The sequence below is a fragment of the Lithobates pipiens genome, unplaced genomic scaffold, assembly GCF_037356315.1.
Source record: "Lithobates pipiens isolate NorthernLeopardFrog02 unplaced genomic scaffold, aLitPip1_a1.2 Scaffold_3, whole genome shotgun sequence".
Classification (NCBI taxonomy): Eukaryota; Metazoa; Chordata; class Amphibia; order Anura; family Ranidae; genus Lithobates; species Lithobates pipiens.
In genome coordinates, this window is record NW_027507790.1 from 243,599,818 (window position 1) to 243,622,475 (window position 22,658).

Sequence of the window (22,658 nt, forward strand, 5' to 3'; positions counted from 1 at the left end):
GGAAGGGCGTTCCACACTTTTACAGCTATAGTGTAATTTTACAGGCCCCGGGATTTACATGTGTGTGTCATCTCTGAGCCAACTTCTCAGTCCAGGAAGTACTGTATATGGTGACTGTGGATGATATCTAAACAAAGATGGCGCTATCCTTCTGCAGAGAAAAGCAGATGCATGTATTGCCAGAGTGGGTGTATGATCTCTGTCAGAGGTAATAAATACCATGATGTGCTACATTTACACAGGCATGTAGCTGCTGCTTGTTCCACTTAAAAGACTGACTATATTGATTTATGCATAAGTCAAGTCATGGCTGGTCCTCCTTAAAGGCCAAAAATGACCACCTATTTCTGAGTCATACACACTTGAAGAGAATTTTTTTTTATGATACATATACCATATATTTATATATATATATATTGTCACAAAAATAGAAGTTTTACAATATTAGCACCCTGTTTATTTCTGAGGGTCTATCTTCACACTTTGCATCTTTCTACAAGACCTTTATAAGTGAGGGAAGAAGCGTTGACCGTAGATATATTGGCATTAAAGCTTTCAATCAAAATAAAACCATTGCAGAGAACAAAATGACAACTGTGTGGAAAATAAATCAAGACATTTCTAAAATGTACCTAGCGGCAGACCAAGGGATGTCATATTACAGGGACCTTTACTGGTCCATATCATAGGGTTTCACATAGAGGAACTTAAATACGTCTTCGGAGAAAGACAAGATTGTGTTCTCTACAACAACCAATTGGATTCTCCCTTTGTTTCCATACTGTTTTTTTTTATACAGTGTTGGAATGTTATACTTTGGCATATAAAATACACCAATCTATGTACATGGCTTAAAGATGAATACTACACAAAAAACACTTTCGCAGTGGGCTCACCTCTGCACTACAAGAGTTAAATGCTTGTTAAAGTATAACTTTACCCATAACAGCTTGATAAAAAATAATGTTCTTTAGCAAGGAACATACATTCCACATTAATAAGTATGCTACCAAAAGGAGTGTGTGCTGTAAATTGCCTCTAGCATTGTTTCTGTTTCTTCTTGCTGGAGGCTGCCATTTTGCTGAAGCCCAAGGCCCCTGAATAGCAGTAAATCATAAAGCAGAACTAAACTCGATTTAATGGTTTCAATGAGACCTTACATCTCTTTCTTCTACCCCTGGACTTAAAGTGGTTGTAAAATCATTGCTCACAATTACTGCCAACCCCTCTGTTATACACAAAATTGGTTTGTTGGCCAACAAAACTGTGGAATTTTATCCGAAGGGCGTTGGCCCAAACTTGTCTTGCATACACAGGGCCACACAATTTTTGGCCAACAATTACGAACATAGTGACATACTATGTGGTTTTTCAGCTCTTTAGCACCACACTTTGGGCTCCTTCTGCTAATATAGTGTTAGTAGAAGTTTGGTGAGTGTTGATTCGCGCTTTTCTTTGCACATTTTTCATTTAACGCTTTTCTGTTCGCGCTTTTCATTTCATGCTTTTCAATTCTTTTCTGAAGGGCCGTTCGTCAACCAGGCATGTTGTGGAATTGGAGGAGATAAAGTGTTATTTACTATTAGCCTTGGAGTTATCGCTTTGACGTTATTTTTTTGGTTGAATAATGATTTAATTTGGTATATTTTCTATATTTTTGGATGCATAGAATGCACTTTTTGGTTAAGTTCTATTGGCAGATACATGTCTAATTTAATTTGTTTTTGTTTTTTTAATGCACAATAAAAACTCAAATAAAAAAAAAAGGATAATAATAATATTCTTGATATCGCTATAAAAAAAAAGCCTTTGAAAATTAGCTTCATTATTATCCCATTAAAGAAGAAGAGAATGTGTGCTGCTTTTCGAGATTTCATAATTTGCCACGTCACGAATGTTAATTCTCCATTACGAATGCTAGTTTACAAGACCGACCGCTTCTGCCACGTCCTTGCTTCCGAACATGCGTGATTGTACTTTGGACTTTTGTCCGACGGACTTGTGTACACACGATCAGAAAATCCGACAACACACATTTGTCCGCGGAAAATTTGTCCGCAGAAAATGTGAAAACCTGCTAGCCAACATTTGTTCACGGAAAGTCCAACAACAATTGTCCGATGGAGCATACACACGGTCGGATTTACCGTCAACAGCCTGTCATCAAACCTTTCCCATCAGAAAGTCTGATCGTGTGTACGCGGCTTATGTGTTTTTTTTTTTAATTCTCCTGCTAAATACCTTTTACACATTTCCAATGTGCGGTCGCCGCTCTCCTTCCCTGATCTAAGGACTACAGAGGGAGTGGCTGAGATCCCCATCTGACATCAGCCAGGCTGTTACATGACCCCACATTGGCGATGTGAAAAAAGGTATTTAGCAGCAGAATAAAAAATACAAAAAATAACATACACTGTGTAATATAGCATATTATAACAGAGGGAATGGCAGTAATTGTGGGCACTAACTTTACTGCCACTTGGAATAGCAGCAGGAGGTTTCTCTTTGGGCTCACACATAGGAGCTGACAGGCAGGGAGGGAGGGGGAGAGGGCGAGACTGTGGATGACAGAGGCACGTAAACTGACCACAGTGTCCTGGATCAGCAGCCATGATTACCATGTCAGCACACCTATGGGGACACAGAAACAGGCAGGATCAACCAGGTTCTTTACAGCATAGAAAGGGGTTACAACCTCTTTAATGAACATTTAACTCTTGCAGTGCAGGGAACCACTATTGCAAGGGTGTTTTTGTGTAGTTCAACTTTAACATAGATCTAAACCCAGTCACTTTTTAATGTATAAGATGTATTCAATTAATCTTAAATCTGTTGCTTTCCATAAAATAACACCTCAAGATCCTGCCATCAAAGTCCTTGTTTAAACACTTCCTGTTATAGGGTGATAACTAATACCCAAATGTGCTCCTGTATCACCCTTCACATGCGTTCCCGATGGAGACAACAAGCGACCATACCAATATGCATTGCGCAAGCATGGTCCTGCATTGTCACTATGAGGAAGCCATACCAGAGCAATGTTGTGTAGCTGGCTCTGCATGTAGACAGGAAGTGGCTAAACAAGGCTGAGGGAGATCAGCAGCTGTGAGATGCATGAAAGGATAAAAACAGTTCTTTTATGAAAAATATGGAACAGGGCTCTAGCAAACAAAATAGAGTACCAGTAGGATTTAGATCTATCTTAAAGAAGAATTTCAGGCCCAAAGGATCTCTGGATCAGGTGTAAGTGCGCTGATGTGCTTTAGGTTTCGTATCTGCAGGTGTAACTGACATTTCAGATGCTTTTGAGTCGTTTCAAGTTACATTTACATTCATACTATCTTGCCATGTCACCGCACCCCGATCAGGAGAACTTGCTACTCTTGAGTTCATTGATCACCAGGAAGATATAAAAGACCCTTATTTAATCAAGTTCATTAAAACCCTTAAATATATTTTCAATAAAGTTGGTATAATTAGCTACATCTGTCTTCATATCAGCTCCCTGTGACTCCCCTGCATAACAGGACCAATCAGGCTCTGATGCACCAATCAGCGCTGTTGGGAAACACTTTGCTTCATTCACTAACATTGGCTTAACCTGCCCTCCTGGAACTGTTCCAGTGGTAAATCACAGTGCAGATCTATTTGGTATCTGCTTACCTGAGTACATTTACGCACAGTCAAAATTCCTAAGCCCTGACGAAGGAGTGTTTGGTGCCCGAAACACGTTGGATTTTTATTTTTTTGCTATGACTCAGTTTTGTCATTAAAAACCTTGTACATTTTTTTTTTTCAAGCTCTCATTGGATTGTAAGTATAACACTGGCAGCTTACTGATAGCTGGCAGCTTACTGATAGAAGGCGATAGATAAGTGATCAAAGTGATGACTGTGTTAGCATGGAGATGTTTATTCATTGTCCAATCAGTTGCAGAGGTGAGCAAGCTGTATTGTTTATCTGCAGTAAAAAAAGCCTAGGTCTCTGACGTGTCTACAGGGCCTCTGATAGAAATCGTGGGGGCACCGTACAGCTTTCCTGACGGAGCCTTCCTCAACCCTGGCCTACACACCACCCCCCCCCCCCCCCCCAGGGTGCAGCGAAACAGTGGCACTGGCTTTATCCCCCTACTCCCTGAAAATGAAAAAAGTCCTACCTCCTGGGCCCCACTTTTTACCTGATGGGGCCCAGGGAAATGTAATTTGAGGTCTGGGAAGCAAGTAGGAGCTGAGGTGTGGTCTACTAAAATCCATTTATTAATTTAGAAAAAAATTAACAATAAATTTGCCCTGGGTCCCTCCCTGTTTAGCTGATGAGGCCTGGGCCCAGTACAACAGGACCAGTTGTACTACCTTATTAGCTGCACTGCCTGTCTATGGCATCTATCAGAGGTGGTGTAAATCTCAGGCCTGGCTGATCATCGTTGGTAGGTAGAATAGCTTCCATATATTTATTGCAGTTGTGTAAGAATGTATAACTTTTGCTCATCCAGTATTTATAAAATATTTCACATTCACACTTTAAAGAGAAGTAGGTCATTTATGAATAAAGGCTCTTTGAAAGGCTGTATTAAGGTTCATATAAAGCCAGAGCTGACTTAACCATAATAAAAATGGGGCAGACTCTCCTTGGCCCACCATAGCAGTCTTTATGCATACCATGCATAAGTGCCATTGCCCATCACAGTATCTGGCATAGTAGGACCCTCCCTCTCAAACATGCCTATTTCATTGTGTAACAGTGAGCCAGTCTCTTTGTGAAAAGTATACTTTACTTCTAATATTAGAGAAGGTGTCACCGAACAGGCACACCATAATACAGCAGACAAATATTTTAAGCATAAAAAATGTTGTCCAAATTTGTACAGTGGAAACTTGTGTAACAAGTAACGTGGTTAACGAGCGTTTTGAAAGACAAGCAACTTTTTGTTTTAAATTCTGACTCGGTTTGCGAGTGTTGTCTCGCAAAACTAGCAGAATTCAAGCTAATGGTGTGTGCCGTACCACATTTGGCCAGAGGTGAGGGGGCGCCGATGACACTCGGAACGGTTTGGAGCCGTTCGGAAATACTCCATTCCCGAGTGTTTCCAAGCCTTTCTGAGTTCAGCCGAGCTGTCCGAGTATTTTACCCCCCCCACACCTCTGGCCACATGTGGTATTGCATGCAATAGAAGTCAATGTGGAACTAATTATCTTTCCATTGACTTCTATGGGGAAACTTGGTTTGATATGCTTTGGATTACAAGCATTCTCCTGGAACGGATTATGCTCGTAATCCAAGGTTTCAGTGTATCTATTAGCCCTTGTACACACGGTCGGACATTCCGACAACAAAATCCGTCGGATTTTGTCAGATGGATTTTGTCCGAAACTGGTGTTGCATACACACGATCGGACAAAGTTGTTGGAAAATCCGATCGTTCGCAACAGGATGACGTTATTTAGTTACGACTGGACTACGTTCAGGCTAGTAGCCAATAGCTTTGGTCTAGGAATTTGATCTGAGCATGCATGGCACTTTGTCCGATCGGAATTCTCTACAAAAGATCTGACAAAGTCAGATCGGCTCATGTTGTCGGAAAATTTTTATATCCAGCTCTCAAACTTTGTTGGTCGGACTTTCTGACGGAAAAAGTCAGATGAAGCCCACACACGGTTGGATTATCCGACAACACGGTCCGATCAGACATTTTCCATCAGAATGTCCGACCGTGTGTACAAGGACTTACAGTGAATAAATATATTTTTAAAAATGTCTGATATAATTGCCTTAAAGCTGAATTCCAGGTATGACTATTTTTACATAGCTTGGACCAATGTAAGTAGGTTAATTGCCATCCCTGCGGGTTCCCCATGGCACTGCTACTACAGTGATATCCACCAACCTCCAGGTTCCCTGCTGATCGGCTGCCCTGCTGCATTGTGAACAAAGCAGGTAGCTCATTTGGCACAGGCGCCTTTCAGAGACTGCTTTGCATTTTCTCAAAGTATACAAAGCATTCTCTGATTGGACGAGGTGGAGACTGTGACATTGCCAACTCACCTCTCTACCAATTGGAGAACACTTTGCATTCTCAAGGTTATGTAAAGTAACCTGATTAGGTGGTCCCAGTTTATATTTTGGGACTACAGATCAATTAATTCTCATATTGTGTAGAATGAAAAAAAAGTGGTGTTATTCAGTTGTCTAGTAAAAGACAACTGGGCAGGGCTGACACCACTCATTTCACAAAAAATGCTGTGCATTGCTAACCCACAAAGGACTTGGGAGCTGAGGGCTGTACTTGTACCGGGTTACATTCATTTGTTAACTCCCTCTGGCATGTTCTAGAATTGTTACATTGCAGTTGATTTACTAAAGCTGGAAAGTGCAAAATCTGGTGCAGCTCTGCATGGTGTGCATTGAATCCGCATCTAAAATAATATCAAAAAGAGCCACGCTACAAAACCATAATATCTAAAAAAAAAAAAAAGATTAATTATGAGAGTGTGGACCAGACTGGACCATACATAATGAAGTCCATAAAGAAGGAAAGGGAAAGACAACATTTGTAGAAAGTGGAAGTGCAATGTAAGGCCGCGTACACACGAGAGGATTGTCCGTCCAACTAAGTCCGTCAGACAATCCGACAGACAGTCCGTCCTACTTTCGAATGAACGGACTTGACCACACATGATGAACAGACAGTCCGCCGAAAGCTTGCGCGATGACGTGTACAGCACGTACGACGGGACTAGAAATACGACGTCCAATACACAGCAATGCAACCTTTCGCCGTGTAAATCCTTTCTGAGCATGCGCCATACTTAGTCCGTCGAACTAGCCTACTCACGAGCGGACTGTCCGCTGAAACGTGTTTCAGCGGACAATATTACGGAAATTCCGAAAGACTTAGTCCGCCAGACTGTCCGCTGAAACAGTCCGCTGAAGCCCACACACGAGTGGACTGTCCGCTGAAACACGTTTCAGCGGACTAAGTTGGACGGACAATCCTCTCGTGTGTACGCGGCCTTAGACTCTTTTCACAAATGTTCAGAGGCAGTGAACCACCATCCATCACCACCATTACAGCCTCTAAGCCGTGACAACACCACCTAATAATGAGTGCAGGCTTACAGACTTCTTAGGACTCTCTAGTCAAAAGAGAGGTGGTCAGGGCCTGTGGCCAAACAACCCAGCCAGGGTATTCCCAAAGATGGACAGGAGTTTAGGCTGTAATGGTCATCTCAACAACATCTCCATGGGGTCTTATGAGCTCTCCCAGACAGGACTTGTCTGATCCCCAGGACGAGAGCTAAATTCTAAATTCAGCTTGCTCAATGAAGCTTTGACAAAAAAATAAAAATAACCTGTAAGCTGATTGGTTTCTATGCAGAGCTGTACCAGATTTTGCACTCTCCAGTCTGAGTGCATCAACCTCATTGTATCTCTTGTTACAAAGACAAATGTATTTCCAATGTTCCTCAGCTCCATCTAGAGGCCATTTTGTGCTATTTTGCTACTGCAAATAATAAAAGAACATTCGTTCAGAAGACAAAATAGCCTAAAGAACACTTGATTTTGCACAATTGGTATAGAACAAATGTACATGCAGATTCAGTGGAGGAAAAGCCATGCAAATGTTTCATAAATAGACCTCTTTAAGTCTAACTTCATATTATCTTCCCATAATCCCCTATTCCAGAGAAATCAGATTGAGTGTGGGAAGTTGACAGTGTAAGCTAGCTAGGCTCTACTGTAATGCACGATGCTCTCCATCTAACATGTTTCAGGCATGGAGGCTGGAGGTAGAACTGTTTATCTTATGCCTCGTACACACGGTCGGATTTTCCGACGGGAAATGTTCGATGTGAGCTTGTCGTTGGAAATTCCGACCGTGTGTATGCTCCATCGGACATCTACTGTTTGAAGAACCTGCTCTCAAACATTTGTTGTCAGAAATTCTAACTTTGTTGGAAGGAATTTTTTCCCCTGCTTTAGCAAATTGGATCATACTCTGCTGGGGTTTTTTGCCTTCCTCTGGATCAACTGTGGGTATAGAATTGGGTATATGGGATTGTATATTATTATTATTTTATTTTATTTATTTAGTGGTTGAACTTGATGGACTTGTGTCTTTTTTTCAACCTAACTAACTATGTAACTATGTTGTTCGGAAAGTCCAAGCGTGTGTAAACAATTCTGATACACAAAAGTCCACGCATGCTCGGAATCAAGCAGAAGAGCCGTACTGGCTATTGAACTTAATTTTTCTCGCCTTGTCGTACGTCAGCGTGTTCTGGCCGATCAGAATTTCTGACAAAATTTTTATGACTGTGTGTATGCAAGACAAGTTTGAGCCAACATCCGCCTAAAAAAAAGTCTGATCGTTTGTACGAGTAATTAGAGGCCAAGCTCAGCAGTATGATGAGGCTCCTTTGATGGCTAGAATAGGTGACATAGGAAGCTGCAGAGATGCAATAATGAACAGCGTACTGTGCTAGGAGAGTAAAAATCACAAGACTGTCCCAATAGAAATATTTCTTGTAAAAAAGCTTAAATATATAAATGTAAAATGTGTATTTAGCTGCTTTTCTGCCAGGCAATCATAATTCTGTAGTCAAGGCTTCTGGTATAAGAGAGAACAGCCAGATCCTTGACTACCTCTGCAGGCCAGCAATGCAGCATGGTCTAGGTCCCGCCCTAGTCTGTGATTGGACAATGAAAAAGTGGGATCCCTGTGCTCTTTGCTACTGTAAGCATGTTCCTTGTAAACAGAGCACTGATTGGCTCCTCCCTGCCCCTTCTAACTTGAGGTCTACTTTGCAAAGGATTACAGTGATAAATATCAAAACAGATTAAAGTGGTTGTAAACATTTACATATACCGAATGAAGTGACTGGCCTCAGGTACTACACAGAGAAGTAACAAATCCTCCTATATAAGTTGGACCTGTTTGTCTGCAGTCTTCTCTTCTTTCTCTACATCCATTCTGAGTGAAGAATTTATAAAGCTTGTCTAAGCTGTCAGAAAACAGTGTGAGGAGAGCTGAAATAACACTCTGCAGAGCTCAGTGAGGAGAACACTCAGGCCGGGTTTACATATATGCGAATTGGATGCGGTAAAATCCGCATCCAATTCGCATTACATGCGAGTATGTCTGGCTCTCAATGGAGCTGGCTCGCACATGTTCAGGGAGGCCGCAGCGTGGATTCCAAAGGTTCCTGTGCATTTTTGGGTGCGGTTCAGGTGCAAATTCAGCCAAAATGTGGACCTGAATTGCACCTGAACCAGTGAACAGGAAATGTACCGGATCCCATGCTGGAAACCGTTGCCACACGCATGTGAACCCGGCTTAAGAGAGGGAGGGGAGGGAAGGGGGGAAGGGGGGAAGGGGAGGGGAAGGGGGAAGGGAAAGGGGAGGGGAAGGGGGAAGGGAAAGGGAAGGGGAAGGGGGAAGGGAAAGGGAAGGGAACCCCCCCCCCCTTCACACAGCACACAGGAACATAGCTGAGGCAATCACAGGTTGTGTGTGCTGGAGATCCCTCCCGTCACCTTTTTTTCCTCTTAGTGTCGGGAAAACTTGTCTGAAAGCTTCATGAGCCACTTAAGCAGATAGAGGAACAGGGCAGCATGCAGAAATGACATTTGCTCTGGATTGAGACAAGTACACACTATAGAGGGATATGCTTTGTTCACATTTCATTTCTGAGGTTTACAACCACCTTAAGGTATTTATGTTAGTCCTATGTAAAGACAACTTTAAAAAAAAAATCTTAAATGAACATATAACTGGATTAAACAGTGATTTTTTTTTTTTTTTTTTTTTTTTTTATACCTGCCTGGAGTTACATTAGTGTAATATTTTGGACCTTTTCATTTCCTCAATGCTAGTTGAATGGTTGTCATTTCATAGGGTCTCATATAGTAAAACAGTATTAAAAACAAAATTGCTTATTGTCTATAAAAAATAATAATAATATTCTTGTGTTGCTTGGTTTACAGGCCCCAAACACTCAAGTGTATGAGCCGTTTTAATATAACAATTCTATATTTCACCTTGCCGGTCATCTTAGCCTTAGTGTGGAACCACTGTAAACCATTCCCTGACCAACATTTAAAACCCGGCCTTTTTCTACATACCTGATCAGAACAGAAAATGGTCTTAATAGCAAAGAAACAAAACAAAACAAAAAAAAAAAAACATAAGCACCAAGCAAAAAACACATTACTAAAATACTTCAGATTCATTCACAAACATTTAGGAGACACATAAATGCTGTATCGTTCAGATATAAAGAACGGGAGATCCTGAAATGGAAAGAAATGTAAACAGTACAAGGTCGAAAGCCCGTGTTGCACAATTTGTTGGCGTGCTTACAATGCAATTTTTAGTAACTCGCATACCTGATCCAGCCTAAAATCTATGACTGATGATTCTGAACCAAGAAAAAAAAATCCCCTTTTTAAACCACAGTCACCCCTTATTTCTGTAAGAAACATATTTTTTTTTTTTTTGTCTCTCATTTATGCTGCATATAAATATATAGATTAACACTTTCTTCACAAGAGATGTTGGCGTCTACCATAACAATGGGGAAGAGGGGCTCCTGGAGGAGCTGAATATGAAGGTACGAATGGCTGCAGTGTAGAGACTGACCACAAGGGGGCACTGTGGTGGTGTGTCAGCCATTCCACAACAGTTGTATCGGATAATCAGTCTGTACAGATTCGTTTTCTAGGGATATTTAACAGGCACACTTTCTCTCTGCTTTTGTTTCGTCTAATTTTCCAGAGTTTCCTCCGTTCACCGCGTCTGGGACTTGGGTCTTATCTACGCATTGCTCCATCCGTTTCATGATCAAGTCCAGCAGGGTTTCTACGGACTTCTCCACGTTCTGTCCAGTCGCTGCGCTTGTTTCAAAGTATGGAATGCTGTTATGGAGGAAAAAAAAATTTAAATTAAAAAAAAGACTATTAAAACAATATACATGTGAATCAAAACTATGCAGGCTTACTTCACGAGAACTAAAATATTTATTTATTATAGGGATTTATATTGTGCCGACAATTACACAGCTTTACTATTCATATACATCAGTCCCTGCCCTAAGGGAGCCAACAATCTAAGGTCCTTATATCACATGCATATTTACATACATGCACACACATATACTACCCTGTATCCCCCGAAAATAAGACCTAACGTGATTGTAGGTGATGACTGCAATATAAGCCCTACCCCCCAAATAAGCCCTACCTGTTTCCCTGAAAATAAGCCCTACCCTGAAAATAAGACCTACAAGGACTTTAACTAGGGCTTATTTGGGGGGTAGGGCTTATATTGCAGTCATTCATGACAATCACGCTAGGTCTTATTTTCGGGGGAAACAGGGTAGGGCTAATTAACCACTTTCAGACCAGACCATTTTGCAGGCCAATGACCAGACCACTTTTTGTGTCGATTAAACTGACAATTGCACGGTCGTGTGACGTGGTTCCCAAACAAAATTGACGTCCTTTTTTTCCCACAAATAGAGCTTTGTTTTGGTGGTATTTAATCACCCCTGCGGTTTTTATTTTTTGTGCTATAAACAAAAAAAGAGCGACAATTTTGAAAAAAAAAGCATTTTTTACTTTTTGCTATAATAAATATCCTCCAAAAATATATATATATAAAAAAAAAATTTCCTCATTTTAGGCCGATATGTATTCTTCTACATATTTTTGGTAACAAAAAAATCAAAAAGAAAAATCAAAAATAAAAAAAAAATTGCAATAAGCGTTTGATTGGTTTGCGCAAAATTTATAGCGTTTACAAAATAGGGGATAGTTTTATGCCATTTTTATTAATAATTTTTTTTTTTTTACTAGTAATGGCGGCGATCAGCGATTTTTATTGTGACTGCGACATTATGGCGGACATTTTTGACAAATTTTTGGGACCATTGTCATTTATACAATGCACTGATTCCTGTGTAAATGACACTGGCAGGGAAGGGGTTAACCAGGGGGTGGCAGTGTAGGAGTCAAGTGTGTCCTAGGGGCGTGTTACTGTGGGGGGCGTGGCTGTGTGCTAGTGAACACTGAACTCTGCTCCAATCACAGGGAGCAGAGTGTCACTTGTTGCTAGGCAGAACAGGGAGATGCTGTTTACAATGGCATCCCCCCGTTCTTCTTCCCCGTGAGACGATCGTGGGTATCCCCGTGGTGATTAAAGTCTGCGGGACCCGCGACCGGACTCATGGGGGTCCCTACCAGCACACGCGCGCACCTCCGGCGGCGCGTATGCGATGGCAGGGTGACTAATTCAACTGGACGTACCTGTACGCCAGTTTGCCTGCCCGTGCCATTCTGCCGACGTACATCGGCGCTCGCTGGTCGGGAACTGGTTAACCTACCACTTTAAACTTTGTGACTCACTTGTTGAAATGCTTAAAGTGGTGCTAATGTTATTATTTTGAGGGGACAGCAAATTTACACTGTTATACAAGCTGTACACTCACTACTTTACATTGTAACAGTGTAATTTCTTCAGTGTTGTCACATGAAAAGAATAAAAGATTTACAAAAATGTGAGGGGTGTACTCACTTTTGTGAGATACTGTATTTCAGTAAAATGCTGAATTATGGCCACTAGATGGAGCTGGTCATCTAAGGAAAACTGTAACAACTGTAGTAAAGGCTAAGTTCACCTTTTTGGGCAGCATTTCGTTTTTCATAATAAATAGCCTTTCCGCGTGTCTTTTCTGCCCCAGCCATCTCAATGTTCTTTTCTATCACTTAACTCACGGGGGACAACTGTAGATCAGTGCGAGCTTTCAATTTTCACATTTGAATTTTAAAAAAATGCTTTGCCTTAATGCATCACACAATAGGCATATATTAGCTGTCCGGACCACACCTCCCTCATTACTATTCCAACTTTCTGTACAATCTAGTTTAGATCTACCATCAGCTATGTAGTGCAGTGACCTGTCTGATTTGATACAAATTGAATGGATTGTTCAGCTGGGTCCTCCTATTCCATAGTTCTGGTAAATCTAAAGGAAATTGTGCAGAGATTGTGGAATCAGATTGCATAGTGTATGGATTTTCAGAGCTAGCAGCCTCCGGCATCTTTAACACTGGTTGGTTGTTGAGGAGCAGGCCATCGAATCTTTGACAACGGATCACTCATCAGCTGTTAGCGGGATTCCCCACTGACAGCTGAATGTAAAAACAAAACAAAAAAACATTGGCAACAATAAAAAATTCCTCAGTCCATAGCAGGCCCTTTCAGGTCCGCTATGGATTTTAAGGGGAACCCCATGCCAAAAAAAAAAAAAAAAAAAAGGGAGTGGAGTCCCCCCGCCCAAATCCAGACACTTATCCGAGCATGCAGCCTGGCAGGCCAGGAAAGGAGGGAGTTCCCCCACCCCTCATGTCCTCAATATGGTGGTTAATAATATTATATATATAATATAATATATAATATAATATATTATATATATATATAATATATATATATAATATAATAGAAAGAAATGGAAAAATTGAGTTTCCAGGCACCAATTATAGAAAAATATAAAAGTACATTTTATTAAACAATTAATACATAAAAGATATTTAAAAAATACTGCCAATTGCAGTAGACAACTACAAAAATAGCTCTACATGTTTTGCGAAAATCGCTTCTTCAGGAGCTTGATACATATTAAAGGGAGAGAAAAAGGCAGTCAATAACAATTATAGTAATGTATAATGATAATAAAACAACTCAAGAGACTCTCGAGACATTTTATTATCAATATACATTACTATAATTGTTAGACTGCCTTTTTTCTCTCCCTAGAATATTTATCAAGCTCCTGAAGAAGCAATTTTTTCGCGAAACATGTAGAGCTATTTTTGTATGTTACAATGTAGTATAGTCTCACATGTCTATTATGGCATGTTCTTGACACTCATGATCCATATTGGAGAGGTTCAGTTGTCTACGGCAATTGGCAGTATTTTAAATGTATATTATGTATTGATTGTTTAATAAAAATGTACTTTATATTTTGCTATAATTGGTGCCTGGAAAGTCCATTTTTTTTTCTATGTAAGCACTATCGTATAGGACGTGATCTTAAACCCCCACAGTTCCATCCTGCATTGGAGCTTGTTTAACTTTTTGATTCATGTTCTCCACATGGTAGGGGTGCTTTGGAGTGGGGGAGATCTTCTCGCCTGTGGTTGTGGAGGTCTGCGGGCAGGGGCGGACTGACAACTCATGGGGCCCCCGGTCATTAGGAGATTATGGGGCCCCCAGGCAATCAGATTATGGGGCCACACAGTATACACACACACACAGTATACAATCACACAGTATATACAGACATGTTTCTATTGGCTGAGAAGGTACTGGAGGGGTGGGGCAGCTATAATCTCAGGATTTTTAGACCAAAAGGATATCGGTAAGGGACATTTCAGAGACAGATGTAAAGAAAACACAGATTTTTACATACTGTCCCTGGTTTTACTGAAGCTGGCAACCCTGATGGGGCCCCCTAGTGGCCCGGGGGCCCTCGGGCAGTGCCGAGTGGCCAAATGGTCAGTCCACTCCTGGGCAGGGGGCTTATTGGAATCTGGAAGCCCCCTTTAACAAGGGGGCCCCCAGATCCTGCCTCTCCTATGTGAATGAGATTTTTAAGTAATGTAGCTTGTGCAATTTTGAAGCATGACATGTTTTAGGTATTTATTTACTCAGCGTAACATCATCTTTCACATGATACAAAAACATTGGGCTAACTTTACAGTTTTTTTTTAATTCAATAAAGTGTAAAAAAAAAATTGCGTATGAAAGGCCGCTGCAAATACAGTGTGACATAAAATATTGCAACGAACACCATTTTATTCTCTAGGGTCTCTGCTAAAAAATGAGGATGGACTATCCCAATAAATCTGGTTTATTTAAATGACTCACCCATATTTATCAGCGAGCTCTTTTGCTTGCCGTTCATTGACCTCTCGTTGATCTGACAGGTCTGCTTTGTTACCAATTAAGACAATATCTGGATTCTCACAGTAAGCATTTGCTTGCAGCTGACCTGAAAGAAAAAAAAAGAAAGATAAAAATGTGCTCGTCAACGTGATATTAAGGTAGATGTAAATGCCAACTAGTTGGCATTTCGTATTGTATTATAAAACAATGGTCATGTTTCTTTTTTATAAAATACCATTTTCACCTTTGTTGCATCTCAGTGGTGCTGATCTCTTGCAGCCGCTTCCTGTTTACAGCGATGGCTGTATGGGTTCTCTCATGCCCATGTGACAGGGTGGCAACATCGTTGGTACCAGTGGAAGGAGTAGTGACCCATCATGGTACCAGTGGAAGGAGTAGTGCCCCAACGTTGGTACCAGTGGAAGGAGTAGTGACCCATCGTTGGTACCAGTGGAAGGAGTAGTGACCCATCATGGTACCAGTGGAAGGAGTAGTGCCCCATCATGGTACCAGTGGAAGGAGTAGTGCCCCATCATGGTACCAGTGGAAGGAGTAGTGCCCCAACGTTGGTACCAGTGGAAGGAGTAGTGCCCCAACGTTGGTACCAGTGGAAGGAGTAGTGACCCATCGTTGGTACCAGTGGAAGGAGTAGTGACCCATCGTTGGTACCAGTGGAAGGAGTAGTGACCCATCGTTGGTACCAGTGGAAGGAGTAGTGACCCATCGTTGGTACCAGTAGAAGGAGTAGTGACCCATCGTTGGTACCAGTAGAAGGAGTAGTGACCCATCGTTGGTACCAGTGGAAGGAGTAGTGACCCATCGTTGGTACCAGTGGAAGGAGTAGTGGCCCATCGTTGGTACCAGTGGAAGGAGTAGTGGCCCATCGTTGGTACCAGTGGAAGGAGTAGTGGCCCATCGTTGGTACCAGTGGAAGGAGTAGTGGCCCATCGTTGGTACCAGTGGAAGGAGTAGTGGCCCATCGTTGGTACCAGTGGAAGGAGTAGTGACCCATCGTTGGTACCAGTGGAAGGAGTAGTGACCCATCGTTGGTACCAGTGGAAGGAGTAGTGACCCATCGTTGGTACCAGTGGAAGGAGTAGTGACCCATCGTTGGTACCAGTGGAAGGAGTAGTGACCCATCGTTGGTACCAGTGGAAGGAGTAGTGACCCATCGTTGGTACCAGTGGAAGGAGTAGTGACCCATCGTTGGTACCAGTGGAAGGAGTAGTGACCCATCGTTGGTACCAGTGGAAGGAGTAGTGACCCAGCGTTGGTACCAGTGGAAGGAGTAGTGGCCCAGCGTTGGTACCAGTGGAAGGAGTAGTGACCCATCATTGGTACCAGTGGAAGGAGTAGTGACCCATCATTGGTACCAGTGGAAGGAGTAGTGTCTCATATCAGTGGGAGGAACAGTGCCCCAAGGGCTGGATTAAGGCAGGCTAAGGGCCACATATAGCCGTGGGCCACAGTTTGGAGACCACTGATCTACAGTTTTCTCACAGTAATTTTTAAAGCAGCAGGCCATACTCAATCGAGCAATATCTACTTTAATGTATTTTTTGAAATTTGCAGCTTTTATTAAAATACCTGGTGATCCTGCCATGAAGGTCCTTATTATTATCCAGGATTTATATAACACCAACAGTTTGCACAGTGCTTTATATTATATAGGGAGAAAGTACAGTAACAATGCAATTTAATCCAAGAGGGTTCAGAGGGCCCTGCACCTGAGAGCTTACAATCTAATAGGGAGGGTTATATGGTGCCCCTGTCTCCCATTTGGTCTCCAGTACTGTCACCCTATCACATGGGCTTCCAATGGATACTACAAGAGGCTGCTTCGAGTCACAATAAACAGACAGGGCCCATAGTGGTCAACATCAAGAAAGACAACCAGTCATCAGTTGAGTGCATCCAGACAGTAGATGGCTGTAACGTGGATGCAGGAGATCAGCACCACTAAGATAGAAAAAACTGGTATTCTAAAATATAGCCAATTCATTCATGTGTGGTAGGATTTTTACTGAAAATTCCATTTTACATTTTAAGTTGCAGTGGCAAACTCTCATATTATAGATCATATCTTTATTTACAAGGACACATACTTTGCTGTACCAGTGCCTTCACCCCAGATCTCTGTAGGTACAATGCCTGCATAAAACGTTATAAAAAGGTGTAATACTTACTCATCCAATTTCGGACATTGAGAAAACTCTGTTGACTGGTGAGGTCAAACATTAACAGGAAACCCATGGCGTCTCTGAAAAATGCCGTGGTGAGGCTCCGGAACCTGGGGACAGTTAAAGAATAATCAACTATAAATTGCCTGAAATAGAAACACCCTGAAAATATCAGGATTCTGTGCAGGCTAGTCAAGTTCCTCCACCCCAAACTCACTCATCCATGTCTTTATGGACCTTGCTTTGTGCACTGGTCCAAATCATTTGGTGGTGGTGGGGGGGGGGGGCAATTATGGTGTGGGGTTGTTTGTCAGGGGTTGGGCTTGGCCACGTAGTTCCAGTGAAGAGAACTCTTAAAGCGTTTGTTAACCCCAAAAAAAACCTGATCCTGTTCCCTTAAAGCACGTTATACAGCACAGTGCTTGCGCTGTGTCATTTGGCCCCCTGTATACCCTAAAAAATCTGGCTGACCCTGCCTGGCTATACACTCCCCTCTGCAAACAGACCACGATAATCATGGCTGCTGAGCATGACATTGTGGTCCGTTTGCTTGCTTCCATCAGCCACAGTCTGCTATCTGCAGCTCTCCCTGTGTCTGCCTCCTATATCCCCCACCAACCCCCCCCCCCCCCGCTCCTCTCGGATCATAAATATTCATATCCCCTCTGTATCATTAGAGCATCTGTCCCTGTGTCTTTGTATAAAGGTACAGACTCTGCCGATATGTATAAATGGCTCCTGGCGCACAGCAGATTGTTCACGCTCTCTCTCTCCCCTGCCTCCACCAGCTGACGTCAGCGGGATGGCTCGGCCCCGCCTACTAGAGTTGTGAACTGGAGAAACAAGGGAGCTGACATGTCAGCTGAGGGCAGCTTATACATGTACAGAGCGGCAGATTTTTTACATTACACAGACACAGGGACAAATGTTATTATAATACAGAGGGGATAAGACTATGTTAGCACAGTGGGTTAACAACCACTTTAAGGCTGAGTTCACATTGTTGTGTGGAGCGGCCCACAGGAGGGGGTCCGGTGCGTCCCTGTTCACCGTTTCAGGTCCAATTCCGGTCCGAATTTTCAGCTACATTCGCACCTGAAACGGACCAAAAGAGACACACCGGACTCCTGTGCACTTTGCTCCACAGCCATCAATGAACTGTGTGAACCGGTTTCATTGCCAGTCGGTCACACTCTCCTGACATGCAAATTGGATGCGGAGAAACCTGCATCCAATTCGCAGTAGTGTGAACTCAGCCTAAGGCATTAGCAAACCAATACATCTTGGACAATTTTATACTCCCAACTTTGTGGGAACAGTTTGGGAACTTCACTGGCCTGCACAGAGTCCTGACCTCAACCCAATAGAACACCTTTGGGATAAATTAGAGCGGAGACTGTGAGCCAGGCCTTCTCATCCAACATCAGTGCCTGACCTCACAAATGCGCTTCTGGAAGAATGGTCAGACATTCCCATAGACACACTCCTAAACCTTGTGGACAGCCTTCCCAGAAGAGTTGAAGCTGTTATAGCTGCAAAGGGTGGGCCAACCCAATATTGAACCCTACGGACTAAGACTGGGATGCCATTAAAGTTCATGTGCGTGTAAAGGCAGGCGCCCCAATACTTTTGTACCTCAACTTCCTTTAACAGACCAAGCTGTCCAGCAAAAGTGGCAGTTAGAGGGTTGAGATAAACCATTTACCACTGACAGGGGTGCTTTCATTGACCAGCTTGTATTCATTTAAAATGGAAGTAAACCCATCAGGGTTTACTTCCTCTTTAAAACCTTTATCCCAAAAAAAAAAAAAATAAATCTGCTTAATATTTATCTGGAGTTTAGCTTAAATATTTTAGTAAATTTTCTGGTTCATCCAACATTTCCTTCTCCCCAGACTGACAAGGCTGCTGTCCAAGGGTGACTTCATTATTACTCCATCCAGGCTGGGGACACCCTATACAGTAAGTATATCCTGTGTTCATATCAGAGATTAGTAGGCTGAAAGGCTGCAAACTCACTGTTCAAAAAAAACAAAAAACAAACAAACATACATTCCCATTAAAATAACCCTTTCAATAACGAGAGGGTTATTTTAAATGGGAATATATATATATTTTTTTAGACCGGTGACTTTTTTAATCCTATTAAAGCGGGAGTCCACCGGGACTCCGCGTTTTTTTTTTTTAAAAGCCAGCAGCTACAAATACTGCAGCTGCTGACTTTTAAAATAGTGACACTTACCTGTCCAGCGTGCCCACGATGTCGGCACCCGAAGCCGATCTCTCGATCGTCTCTCGGGTGCTGCCGCCGCCATCTTGGGTATGGGAATCAGGAAGTGGAGCCTTTCAGCTTCATTTCCCGGTTCCCTACTGCGCCCCTTTCCGCAGAGAGCTATCCCGGAAGTGGGTGCAGATACCTGTACTGTACAGGTACCTGCACCCCCCTCCTCACTGAAAGGTGCCAATTGTGGCGCCGGAGGGGGGGAGGGTTCCGATGAGCGGAAGGTCCACTTTAGGGTGGACCTCCGCTTTAATGCAATGGGCATCACTGTGAGATATACTAGTGTGACAGAGAGATGCATAGCTCCTAACTGTCCCTGATTTGAAGCGATGTCCCTCTGTCCCTCATTTTGGTCGGATCTATACAATTGTATATAAAATGCACTTTTTATCTTTCAAAAAGTGTTTCCCAGTACTAAACCTTTCATCCAAAATTCTAAATTGCTGCATTTGTAAATTTCAAAAGCCAATATAAAGGAATAGTAGTGGTAAAAAAAAAGCCCTTGTGGGTTTAAATAATTTTTTTTTTAGGTTAATCCTCCATTAAGGGGGCATGGCAGGGGGCGTGTCCTATGCCTACATGCTTTTGCTAGCAAGTGTCCCTCATTTCCATCTCAAAAAGTTGGGAGGTATGGAGACCTGCAATGGAACACTAGAAGAAAAAAATCCAGTGCATTGTAAGAGCTTTAGCAATGTCATCTTATGCCTTCTTGTGGGATGATGAGTAAGATGGGATCCCAAACCCAAATTTCATGAGATGCTCCAGCACTGTGCAGAAGTGCATTTTCGGGGTATCTGGGATCCTTAGCTTTTTACCCAGAGTCCCACAGGAAAGCCATGAGAGAGCTAAGTAGTGACCAGACTTTCCATGTTCATGCAAGATCTGCTTTAATAATATGTAAAATCTTGAATGTCAAATGCCTGGACCAAAGTTCACTTTAAAGCGGACCTTGCATCAATAGCAAGTTTGGATTATTCAAGGTGTCCCCCTCCGCTGCCTAAAACATTGCATGAAAGCGCAGAAAAAAAAAATCTAGGAGGGGTGGGGAATTAAATAACATATGTAGCGTACTCCTCCAAAAAGGGCCCACTGATTTGCCCCAGGTTCCTTTCCCCAGTTGTAGTGGCAGCCAGGCACACAGCAACAGTCATGGCTTCTGTTTTAGTAAGCAGTCTAGGGGTGTATTTTTTATGCTGTGTTGCTTACTGAACTTGGGTAGGGTTCAGGAAGATGTGGGATACTCCAGCTTTGTTCAGTTATAAGAGGACAGTCATCTCTTTATCAGAGCTTTTCAGTAAAGTCCCTCTAGTAACACATAAGGGCATGAGACACCATGATAAATATCTCAGCCCAAGCAAGCACTGATGTACAAGGAGGAGTAGCAGCAAACAGTCACTAGGACCCTATACTCAGGCCTGTGCTCACAGTGTCCATAGATACTTGGATGCCTCCCTCCAATATCAGCCAGACATTTCTCTCATGAACTCTAGACCAAATTCTCAGTGAAATCCCTTAGGTAGCTCCAGAAATTATCAGCAATTTAGGTCCCCCAGCTCTAGCACAGCTGGAACCTTAATGGGCATACACAGAACTTCAGCTAGGCTGCCTAGAAGAGTAGCAGCCCTATAGGCTGGGATCATCTCCTCCTTGACAAGAACAGGGCTGCCCCAGAACCCAGACTATGTATGCCAGGGGAAGGCAACCTGGGGCCCTCCAGCTGTTGTGGTACTACATTTTCTATGAGGCATTGCAAGGCTGGCAATTACAATTACTCCCAGATGCATGATGGGACTTTTAGTTCTGCAACAGCTGGAGGGCCCCAGGTTGCCTACTCCTGATGTATGCACTCCTCAGCCACCTACTGGTCACTTTCTCCCAGGGATTGGCTGAGACAACATAAATATTCAGACTTGATTTGCCTCTTCCAGTTCTCTACATTCCAGAATGCTCCAGAAGGCAGGGGAAATCAGTCAAACCTGAAGCCAAAGAAACCCAAAAACAGACCAAAGCAATCACAAACTACTGGAGCCTTAAAGAACTAAACTTACCTATCCTATCCAGCAACCTACTTACAGTGCCTTGCAAAAGTATTCGGCCCCCTTGAACTTTTCAACCTTTTGCCACATTTCAGGCTTCAAACATGAAGATATAAAATTTAAATTTTTTGTGAAGAATCACCAACAAGTGGGACACAATTGTGAAGTGGAACAAAATCTATTGGATAATTAATTTTTTTTAGCAAATAAAAAACTGAAAAGTGGTGCGTGCAAAATTATTCGGCCCCTTTACTTTCAGTGCAGCAAACTCACTCCAGAAGTTCAGCGAGGATCTCTGCATGATCCAATGTTGTCCTAAATGACTGATGGCGATAAATAGAATCCACCTGTGTGTAATCAAGTCTCTGTATAAATGCACCTGCTCTGTGATAGTCTCAGGGTTCTGTTGAAAGCGCAGAGAGCATCATGAAGACCAAGGAACACACCAGGCAGGTCCGTAATACTGTTGTGGAGAAGTTTAAAGCCGGATTTGGATACAAAAAGATTTGCCAAGCTTTAAACATCCCAAGGAGCACTGTGCAAACGATAATTTTGAAATGGAAGGAGTATTAGACCACTGCAAATCTACCAAGACCTGGCCGTCCCTCTAAACTTTCAGCTCAGACAAGGAGAAGACTGATCAGAGATGCAGCCAAGAGGCCCATGATCACTCTGGATGAACTGCAGAGAACTACAGCTGAGGTGGGAGAGTCTGTCCATAGGACAACAATCAGTCGTACACTGCACAAATCTGGCCTTTATGGAAGAGTGGCAAGAAGAAAGCCATTTCTCAAAGCTATCCATAAAAAGTCTCGTCTAAAGTTTGCCACAAGCCACCTGGGAGACACACCAAACATGTGGAAGAAGGTGCTCTGGTCAGATGAAACCAAAATCCAACTTTTTGCCCACAATGCAAACCGATATGTTTGGTGTAAAAGCAACACAGCTCATCACCCTCAACACACCATCCCCACTGTCAAACATGGTGGTGGCAGCATCATGGTTTGGGCCTGCTTTTCTTCAGCAGGGACAAGGAAGATGGTTAAAATTGAGGGGAAGATGGATGCAGCCAAATACAGGACCATTCTGGATGAAAACCTGTGGGAGTCTGCAAAAGACCTGAAACTGGGACGGAGATTTATCTTCCAACAAGACAATGATCCCAAACATACAGCAAAATCTATAAAGGAATGGCTCACAAATAAATGTATCCA

At 42.6% G+C, this 22,658-nt stretch overlaps 1 protein-coding gene across 3 annotated transcripts in view; it reads right to left on the reverse strand.

Annotated features, from left to right (window-relative positions):
• Nucleotides 1-9,973: 9,973 nt before the first annotated feature.
• Nucleotides 9,974-22,658, reverse strand: part of RAB27B (RAB27B, member RAS oncogene family) — a 380,975-nt gene continuing 368,290 nt past the window's right edge. For all 3 annotated transcript variants that reach the window (XM_077462987.1, XM_077462985.1, XM_077462986.1), the window contains 3 exons: nucleotides 17,134-17,237; nucleotides 14,930-15,053; nucleotides 9,974-10,914 (listed from right to left, as the gene is read on the reverse strand). In XM_077462987.1, coding sequence (XP_077319113.1) covers nucleotides 10,728-10,914; nucleotides 14,930-15,053; nucleotides 17,134-17,237 — 415 coding nt within the window. In that variant the 3' untranslated portion in view covers nucleotides 9,974-10,727. The remainder of the gene's footprint in view (nucleotides 10,915-14,929; nucleotides 15,054-17,133; nucleotides 17,238-22,658) is intronic.